Consider the following 10,783-nt stretch of genomic DNA (forward strand, 5'->3'; position numbering starts at 1 on the left):
AGACGTCTTTCTTGGTCCACGTCTTTCGAAGCGAATGCAGCCTCACACGTTTCAACAACGTATTCGTTTTTTTTAACATGAAAGTAGTTTATGATAGAGTATCCGTCACGTGCGTAACGTTCTAATATACATACTCAGTAATTGCAAGAAAAAAAACAGCAGGCATAAATTTGCTACGTGGAGTCGAATCAGCAACCTCTCAATTCCAGCGAGCGGCGCTAACTACTACGCCTCAAAGCCTTTTTTTCTTTATTGCGTTCTGCTGCACATAATACAGTGATGATATAGTGCATAAATATAGATATAGTGCATAAATATAGTGCATAAACTTAGAATTCATTTGTACAATTAAGTCGCTCAATTTGTTCGAGCTACTCTGGTACTGGTTCTCTAATTTTACAGTCTTCAGTAAAGTTCGCAATCATTCTTCGAAAACATTAAAAAATAGGCAGTGTATTGATGTCAGCAGAGGGGAACGCGATGTAATTTTTCAAATACGGTGAAGGCCTAGCAGAATAACATTATATTAATTGCTTCATCGTCTTCTTCATTAACTGGTAAAAACCTGATCCCATGGCATTTAACGATAAATTGTAGTAGTTCCGTGCAGGATGTCCAAGAAGACCACACCTTCCCAACAAATCAGAAAGACATATCCGTTGGTTTCAGGTTTAGGACAGAAAAAACAGTGCGTTCTAGAGTTTCTAGAGCTCTTCTGTGGAGCTTAAGGAAAATTGATTTTGGACTAGATGGGGCAGCCCTTTTTTTTTTACTCGAGCAAGTACATTTTGACCATGTCTAGGAAGATACAAACTTCGGTCAAATGGTACTGGTAAAGCACTGTCGTTAAGGTCGGTATTCAACCTTTTTTCGTTTTACTCCCGATAGATACTCGATAGAAAAACATGCCACTAAAATTGCATGCACCGACGACTTTTGAATAACCGTAAAGCGCCCCATGCACGTGGCCCGAGGTGAAAACGAGTGAAGGTAGAGCTTTTTTAAGCCTTAGATAAATAACTGCACATAGTAGCGGTCATCTTGTGTCTTGGAGAAAGATAAAATGACTAAAGACCTGAATTAACAACAAATGTAACAGACCGAGACCACAGAACCAAACGCGGCAAAAAAGGTTAGTCCGACTACACTGTTCCCACACTGATCACCATATAAATACTGCAAACGAACGGTGGAGCCTTTGCACGTTTACACGCCAGCTATACAAAACCTGCAATTTCTACCAGAGTTTAGAGACAAAGAAAAGATTATGAATCATGGGCCGCAAGATTACATCGTGGGCCGCGAGTCCCATCCTCCCACTTTATCCACTTTTTTTACGCAGTACAATGGCTTTCCGCCACCCATACAGCTCCCTGTTACGATAAAATTTTAGTGGTACGCCCATATATTTCGAAGGCTGATTCGCCCATGGGATGTTGGCAAAAACGTTTGGAGTGGAAGGATGATCCCCATACCAGTATCCCAAGCACTTTTCCCAGTTTACGGAACTCCTACTGGCCGTACAAAACGTCGAGTGTTATCAATCAAAACGCGCTTCGTCTTATGAAATGAATGTGACGAAAGCGCCCTGATCGAGCGCTCAGCTTCAATTAAATAAGCACACCTGCAAACGTTGTCACCTGTGCAGAGTAGACCTTCATATTTGTAAGACGGTGCATGCTCCTCTCCAAGTGACGTTACAACCCGCAACGGCAGCTGACGACAAAGAATTATGGCTGAGCCATTTTCAAAGATTTCGAAGGATTGAACGATTGAATGGCTGTGCATTTCTTATTGGGAACGCCTGGTTTATATTTCGTTCTTCTGCCTCGCTATTTTACGCATGTTGACGCGAGTGCTGGGCCGACTTCACATGTATAGGTTTTTTTTTTTGGCACAGGTCAGCGAACTTACTCATGAGTCGACTCACTCGGATTCACCAAGCCTCACATCTCGCATTGAGTCTGAGTATGGGTGAGTCCGGGTGAGTAATATTTTGGTGAGTTTAAGTCCGAGTGAGTACGGTTGAGGAGAAGGTTTGTGAGTGTGAGCCGAATGAGTCCGGTTTATTGGAACTTTGGTGAATCGGAGTCTGAGGGAGTCGAAAGCCTAACATATAATTCTTTCGTGAGCTTCAGTGAGCTCCCCTTTTTTTCCCGACATATGTTACTACAATCTACTCAATTTGATCATTTCTATCAGCCGCCTGGTTTCACGTTTATACTACTGTCTCATCATCATCATCAGCAGCCTGACTACGTCCACTGCAGGACAAAGGCCTCTCCCATGTTCCGCCAGTTATCCCGGTCTTGTGCTTGCTCCTGCCAATTTAAACCCGCAAACTTCTTAATCTCATCTGTCCACGTAACCTTCTGTCTCCCCCTAACCCACATGACTTCTTTGGGAATTCAGTTAGTTACCCTTATAGACCAGCGGTTTTCCTGTCTACGTGCTACATGCCCCGGCCCATCTCCATTTCCTCTTCTTGATTTCAAGTATGATATCCTTAACCCCTATTTGTTCCCTAATACACTCTGCTCTCTTCTTGTCTCTTAAGGTGACACCTACCACTTTTCTTTCCATTGCTCGCTGCGTCGTCCTCAATTTAAGCTGAACCCTATTTCTAAGTCTCCAGGTTTCTGCTCCGTAGCTAAGTACCAGCAAGATACAGCTGTTATATACCTTCCTCTTGAGGAATAGTGGCAATCTACCTGTCATATTTTGAGAGTGCTTGCCAAGTGTGCACCACCCCATTTTCATTCTTCTATTTACTTTCATTTCATGGTTTGGTACCGCGGTTATTACCTGCCCTAAGTAAACATGGTTTTTTACAACTGGAAGTGCTCTATTACCTCTCTGGAAGCACTGCTGTCTTCCGAGGTTCTTGTATATTACTTTCGTTTTCTCCAGATTAATTTTAAGAACCACCTTTCTGATCTCCTTGTATAACTCCGTAATCATGAGTTGCCATTCATCCCCTGAATTACTCAACAATGCAATGTCATCGGCGAAGCGCAGGTTACTAAAGTACTCTCCATTAACTCTTATTCCTAACTGTTCCCGTTGTAGGCTTCTGAAAACAACCCGTAAGCACGCGGTAATAGCATTGGGCAAATCATAGCCTTACACCATTCTTGATTAATATTCTGTTGCTTTCTTTGTGAATCACAATTGTAGCAGTTGATCCCCTGTAGATTTTTCCAGGATGTTTATATATGCTTCATCGATGCCCTAATTACACAGGGTCTGCTTGACGGCTGATATTTCTACTGAATCAAACGCCTTCTCGTAATTTATGAAGGCTATGTATAGTGGTTGGTTATATTCTGAGCATTTTTCTATTACCTTATTGATAGTATGAATGTGGTAGAATATTGAGTAGCCTGTTCGAAATCCTCCTTGTTCCTTCGGTTGATTGAATTCTAATGTTTTCTTTACTCTGTTAGCAATTAACTTTGTAAATAGCTTGGATACTACAGAGAGCTAGCTGATCGGCCTGTAATTCTTCAAGTCCTTGTCATGTCCTTTATTTGGTATTGAGATGATGTTAGCATTCTTCCTAGAATCTGGTACTCTTCCAGTCAGGAGACACCTCGTAAACAGGGTGGCTAGTTTTTCTACCACAATTTGTCGTCAATCTTTCATCAGATCTGATGTTACCTGATTCTCACCAGCAGCTTTGCCTCTTTGCGTGCTCTCCAAAGCTTTGCTGACTTCTTCTAATATTACTGGTGGGTTGTCATCTAGGTTACTGCTAGTTTTTATAGTATTGAGGTCGTGGAAGTCCCGGCTACTGTACAGATCTCTATGAAACTCCTTCGCTATTTTAACTATCCTATCCATATTGGAAGTTATTTTGCCTTCTTAGTTCCTTAGTGCGTACATCCGATTTTTGCCAATCACAAGTTTCCTCTTCACTGCTTTGACGCTTCCTCTGTTTTTCAGAGCGTGTTCAATTCTCTCCATGTTATACCTTCTTACATCGCATACTTTATGCCTATTAATCAACTTCGAAAGCTCTGCCAGTCTATTTTGTCTGCTGTACTTGAGATTCTCATGATTTGACGCTTCCTAATGAGATTGTTTGTTTCCTGGAAAAGCTTGCTAGTGTCCTGTATAACTACCCTGCCTCCAACTTCCATTGCACACTCCGTAATGATGCTCGTCGGATTATCATTCATTTTATCTGCGCTAAGGTTGGTTTTCTCACAAACAGCCGAGTACCTGTTCTGAAATGAGACTCTGAATTCCTGTACTTTCCCTTTCAGTGCTAGCTCATCCCGTCTACTGACATGTTATCCAAAGCAGTATCATTTAACCACCATGTCAATATTTATTGATCAGAGACTTGAGTTACTTAAGAAGTGCTATGACCAGCACCACCTCCCCTTACGTACAAAAGTTAATTCGGGAGAGTTCTGTTGCCACCTCTTTCAAAATATGTCCTGATATACTAGTCTGCAATGATTCGTAACTCATATTGAAAGACCCTACACGAAAAAGCGCAAAGATTAGCACGGTCGTGATATTGATGTAAAGAGTATTAACACCGTAGTCGGAAAAGGTGATTCTCGGCTAACGAACTCATGATTCGGCTCACTGGAACTCAGTCGCACTCAAACAGGGCCTCGAGTACGGGTAATATCAGGTGAGCGCGAGCTCGAGTGAGTCGAGTTGAACAAAATTTTGGTGAGTGTGAGTCCGAGTGAGGTATGCCGCTGGAATGTTTTGGCGAGTCTGAGTTGGCTCTACAAGGCTTGTCGATCTGTGCTTTTTGCGAATGCTTTACAAGCGCCGTGGTGGCTTCGTGATAGAATACTCGGCTGCCACGTTGACGGCCTGGGTTGAAATCTCACCAGACCATTGAGGTTGGTTTTTATGCTTTACCTTTTTTTAATATTTCGCGCAATTGTGGTCACGGACACCAGCAGCGGCAGTAGCACACAGCTATGGCTACAAAATGGGCTGTTATGATCTCATACCAGCTTCTGCTGTAAAAACCGCTTGGAAAATTGATTTCCGGCGACCGATACATATCGGTTCGTGTATAAAGCGCCCTAACGCATGCGCTTCTCGCGCCCACAAATGCTTCTTTCACGCGCGTCGAGATACTCGGTAGCTCAGTCACTCGATAGAGCGTAATTACCTTAGGGGTGTTGAAGGCTTCAACACAAACGTTGAGGTGAGAGCACGCCACAGAAAAAGATATGATCCATGTATTGATCCCCTCCAGAGATACGCTTGCACGCACCCGCAGGTGGTTACGCCTTGTACGTTCTCCAGTATTTATTTTGCTTACGGAGGCAAGTTCACACTCGCGCTGCCGTTCACGTTACTTTCACCGATAAAAACACATTTCTTGGCACTGAACACTGTATAGCGTTTTATCTATGAAACATACCATTGCATTCAGTACTTCAATACATCACAAAACCTATGTCTGTGAAAACTAGTTGTTCTTTGTACGAATACAACCCATGAGCGAAGCTCCTGAAAATGTGATGCCACTGACTAAGAGCCTGATCTCGCTACTGGCTTTCGTGAAGGCGTTATTGTGAGAAGCGGGTGAGAAGAGCGTCTGTTGCACTCGGGGGCGGAAACGAGTTAACGTACAGCAAGCGCCTGCACTCGCGGTGCACCGGGAGCACGCACCTGTTGTCTTGCTCGGTGCGCTTGCCTGGCGCATGGAGCTTCGGTGGCTGGTGCAGGCCTAAAGAGCTTCGCTCCTAAAAAAATTCACTCATCTCGAAGAAATGAATCATAACAAATGGGTGAAGCTCGAGGCATCTTATCGGCGAGTAACCATACTTTTCCTGAGCGTTGCTTAATGCTAAAGTAAATTGAGTAACATAGCATAGGACGCGTCATTTGAAGGTCGCGGGCTTGGTCACTGCCCACGGCAAGTTATCTTTTTGTCCATTCTTCATTCTTCGTCCACATTCTTTCTTCATTTTTCTCTCTTCATTGTTCATTATTCTCAGTTACATTACGAATACTTCCAATATTATCCCCTGCACTTTTCTTGGTATAGTTGTCTGTCAGTTCATTGTCTGTCATTATTCATAGTTATTTGTCTGCCATTATAGGTGTGTTCAATGTGCACAATGTGTTTAATAATATTTAAGTGTCTGTAAATATAATAATTGTCTGTCATTAGTAATGTGTTTAAAAAAACGATTCCTCGAAGTTATCCTTCTTTCCTTCATTCATAGCGAGGATCTCCATCCGGCGAACTTGATGCCTTTATGTGGTATGCGAGAGATTATAGGTTAGCTTCCAGCTCGCAATGCGATCACGCGCTACGTAAGGCCAACCGGCAAATAATGTGTGAGCCACACTCACCTCAATGGCAACAGGTAGCGCAGAGTGACGATCCCACGCCTAATGCACATACATACCCTATAAAGTGGGCGGTTAAGTAACGGCTGTCGTACCACAGCTGGAAGAGCATCGAATGCTTTGTTCAAACGTCGCAGGTTCGGTCTCTGCCAACGGCACGTTATCGTTTCGTCCAGTTTTGTTTCTTCACAATGACAGTAGAATGACTTCTAATGACATCCCCAATACATTCCTCGGCATAATTGTCGGTCTGGTCTTATTATTATTCGGCTGCACAAACAAACATAGCCCTTAGATTTATCCCACTTTCCTTCATGAAGCATAAAGCGACTCGTAAAATTATTTCACCTTCCAGTTGTCTTAGGCAATTCGACCAGGATTTAGAAACACACTTGAGCGGATGATTTGTCTGGAAAGTCAATCCAAGAACCCACGATCTCAGCGGTGATGGGATACCATTTTAATATGAGTGAATGGTTGGAGCTTGACGTGTGCTCTTGTGTTACACGTTGCCTTGGGAAGCCTCAATATCTATGCACAATTTAGTACACATAGAATCAAGAATTCTCTTCCCAATAGGTTATTGCAGCAGGAAGAGCACGTGTCTTTTGTTATTATTAACCTACGTCTACGATGAAATAAATTAAAACATTTTGTTGTCTCACATTGTTCTCGCTATTGCGGTGGTTCTATACCATGACCACAACGGAAGGCAAGCCTATGGCACAAAGAGCTTTTTCTCTGAAAAAAGAAGTAATGTGGAGTTGTACACAGGCAGATACAATAAGAAGAAAAAAAGACTTGCTTTGGTGTTTTTCGCTTTAGTGTCTGCTCTATTTAACTCAGGTGGCGGACGAGAGTGGCCTGCGGGGCAGCGCCGTGGGCCTGGGCACTGGTGGCATGGGCGGTGGCGCTATGGCGAGTGGTGGCCTGGAGAACCTGCTGTGGAACTACCTTATGGCCAAGCAGATGGCCCGCCAGATGCAGCGCGAACAGGTAGACCAGCCGCCGGCTGTGCCAGACTTCCAGAGGAAAAGGAGTGGATGGAAGCAGTGCTCTTTTAACGCCGTCTCCTGCTTCGGCCGACGCAAGTGAGCTGCTTGAAAGAATGGCGGTGGTTGACGGAAGATGACAATTAGAAGCGTCTAAATCATCTCGGAGCTCTTCCAGACGGAACAATGGCAACACTTTGCAAAGATTCTCAAGAAGAAAACGCTACTGATCGGTGGCCCAAGGCACAGGACGACGAATTGACGGATTCGGCCAAGTACAACCGCTGTCCCGAAACTTTGACTTCTTTAGATATTTCTCTGGTCTGAAAGGTTAGGTAGTGCGTCTTAGATAAGGTGACACAACGGTAATATACACGCCTTTGTCCTACTGTGAGAGTTCTAAAATATATGCTTTATGCGTGTTATCCCATGACGAAAGTATAAATTAAGGCCTGGATATGCTCTTGCCTTCATGCTGTTTCGTGAATATGTAGATAGTCAAGCAATACACCTGCGAAAATCACGGGTTTGTTTCGCAATTCCTAGCAACAGCCTAAAGTAATCAGGCTTTTAAATGTCATTACACTCAGGTTTAAGATAGATAACAGCAATTTAGGAATAAGAAGCGGACCTCAAGAAATGACGTGAGTCATGTTCTTGGAGCATTTTCCGCCTATGCGCCGTGTACATTGGGCAAAACTTCTTCGTACCTATGAGAGTTAGTCATACACCACCTTCTTTGTCGTCAGTTTATAAAATGTTTCAGCCAAACTTACGCAGGTTTGTTACCTTCTACATGACAAAACATGGTGCCCCTACTTTCATGAAGGACGCTTTCCTGCATAGAATTAGAGAGAAAGCAAAACAGTAACCACTTTCATATTTTCTAGAAGCTGACAGTAAATAACACCTGTCTCAGCACCTATGTGTCGTTGTTGTTCAGAATTTAGTTAATAATATTCACAAAAACTGCTCAAGGCACTCATGTGAGGGCATTGTGTAGTGGGCTGCACGGGTTTGCCGGAACGCGTAAAAAGGAAAATATGAATAACACAAAGTACTTGCCTCGGTAAAATAAAGTGTCGCACATGGTAGACTTTCTTCACGTTAACTGGACTTTTATACAATACCAAAGCAAGTTCGCGAAGCAAATCTTAACCTTTCTTTTCATAGCACTGGGGGCCATGCTAACAGTTTCTGTAAGAAACCTTTTATTACCTTTTAGAAAAAAGTTGAATTTGCTACCCACAAGTGTAAGGTGAATTCATCTGCAGGGTTTATTATGGCCTACCTCTTTAACAGGACGTGCAGTACTTGACAGCCCCTTGCACACTGGCAAGCCTACGCAAAAATATGTCAATTATTACGCAGCTTGTAAAACCACGGTGAACGACTAAATTGTAAACAGTAATTTATGTCTGTATACATATCTAATAATTAGACCTCATTTCCTCTCCCTGGAGAGCTCCGAGATACTCCGATATGAAAAAGATTCATTAACTCGTCAAACTCGTGGGGCATAATGAACACTTTCTGGCTAGTTCTGCACCGGAAGTTCGTTTATTTTGGGACAGCGTATTTTATTTCAACTAACAGCACCAGAAATAGTGGGGCAGTGCCAACATGTGTCGCGTTTCACAATCGAGGTAGAGGGAACATTAGCACCAATGGTCAAAGCACTGTTTTTACCACTGGTGTTCAAGAATGACACTGAAGGCTGGAGTACGCTACTTATTCACCCAGGATTTAGGTCAACACTATTCCCTAAAACTGTTGTGGCTGAAAGCCGTAACTCGTTGTTTGAGGGACAACCGCCCTCAAATAATGTATATCTTAGTCAGGTTGCTGGCTAAGCTATACATAAAGCGTGACGTATTCATTTTTAAGGTGTCGTGTTTAATGTAAGTCATAAGTAAAATACCGTGGATCCGAAGAATAAATGTCACTATTGGAATAATGACTCCTGTTTTAATAGAAAGAGTTTGATTGATAGTTCTCTGTTAAAATCTGGTGGTGGTCCTACACGGCGGCGGCTGTACGGAGACGACTGTGATGGCGAAACACTTCAATCCTAATGTAATTAACTCTGTTTTTTGTGGTAAAGCCGGTATAATGTACTAATTGCAATTTACGAGCTGATACACATACATGTCACCAATTTCAAAGCGTTCATATAAAAGTCTAGGAACCAGAGGTTATAGTTTGTTTCTCTCAGGTATTTTGGCTTCGTTTTGCATCCACATACGACGTGTTATCGAAAAACCAACCTGTCTACACCAAACCTTTCCTGTTACAAAATAAATCTTGTTGATTTAAAGAAAAGGATTATTTTCGTTACCAACGTTGAAATATGTTTTGCTCAACGCGAGCGCATTGTACATTTTATTTGCGAAACAAATCGTCGAAGTATTTGTGACTGAATGAATAAATCACTTTTTTGAGTGCACAATTTATTTCATAAGTACTAACACTTGAGTTATGATCATAGATCGCAGTGTCATTTGTCTTTCTGTTGTAAATAAAAATTTCTGATTAACAGCCATTTATTCAGCTGAAGTTCACCACTTTAAGGCATTTACCAAGTAAGAAGGTTCTCACTCAAAATTTCTGATGATGCATTTTAGGTTTCTTTGTTCGAGAAAAAAACAATGAAAGGAAACTCCACACAGCGCAGAGTTTGCAGATCTAGCCTGAAGTAGGTGCACATAAAAGCAGCGTAACTTCGACATTTATTGCTCTTTGAAACGTAAAAACAGGCGAGCTCATCAAAACGAAATAGTCCTATCGATTTAATTATTCTCGCCAATACGTTTGCTTTTCCAATTCACACTCCATACTCAACAGCATTTTTTGTAACGATGATGTGTCAATAGCATGTAGAAACAGAATTGAAATGAACAAGACAGTTTGAAGATAAGATTAAACAAGGTGGTTCAGCTTATCGTAACACCTGAGATTTTACGCGCAAGAACTAAGAGATCATTATTATCAGGCACATCATAGTTGTGTGCTCCGCAACTTCGACAATCCGGTGTTCTTTACCGCACACGAACACGGCACAGTACACACATTTCACCTCCTCATAAATGCCATCACCATGGACGCGATCAAACCCGCAACCTTCGGATCAGTAGGAAAGTACCTTTACCACTGATGCAACGTGATAGACTAGCTCGCTAAGCTCGCGATACTTTACGGCATTTTACGCTATGTAGAGTAATAAAGCAAAATAAGTATTGCGAAACTTGCAAGGAACAGAAGTTGTGCCTTAGCAACGACGCTAAAATATTGTGAGCTTCGGTTGTCGTAAGCACGGCAGCGTTATCGTCAATATTGCAAAACACGACAGCAGCATCCGGTATTCCACTGGGAAAGGCTAGCTATCTTCTGCTCAGGGGAATCCGAAGCACTGCTGCGGGCGCAACACTGCGAATCTCATGTGCCCCTAAACA

The 10,783-nt window shown here is 42.6% G+C and overlaps 1 protein-coding gene across 4 annotated transcripts in view; it reads left to right on the forward strand.

Annotated features, from left to right (window-relative positions):
- LOC142804140 (uncharacterized) overlaps positions 1-9,873 on the forward strand; it is a 184,208-nt gene extending 174,335 nt beyond the window's left edge. For 2 of the 4 annotated variants that reach the window (XM_075890737.1, XM_075890736.1), the window contains one exon: positions 7,186-9,873. In XM_075890737.1, the coding sequence (XP_075746852.1) occupies positions 7,186-7,434 (249 nt within the window). In that variant the 3' untranslated portion in view covers positions 7,435-9,873. The remainder of the gene's footprint in view (positions 1-7,185) is intronic. The other 2 variants (XM_075890738.1, XM_075890739.1) reach the window with 1 other exon arrangement.
- The last annotated feature ends 910 nt before the right edge of the window (positions 9,874-10,783 follow it).

The sequence above is a fragment of the Rhipicephalus microplus genome, chromosome 3 (assembly GCF_043290135.1).
Source record: "Rhipicephalus microplus isolate Deutch F79 chromosome 3, USDA_Rmic, whole genome shotgun sequence".
NCBI lineage: Eukaryota > Metazoa > Arthropoda > Arachnida > Ixodida > Ixodidae > Rhipicephalus > Rhipicephalus microplus.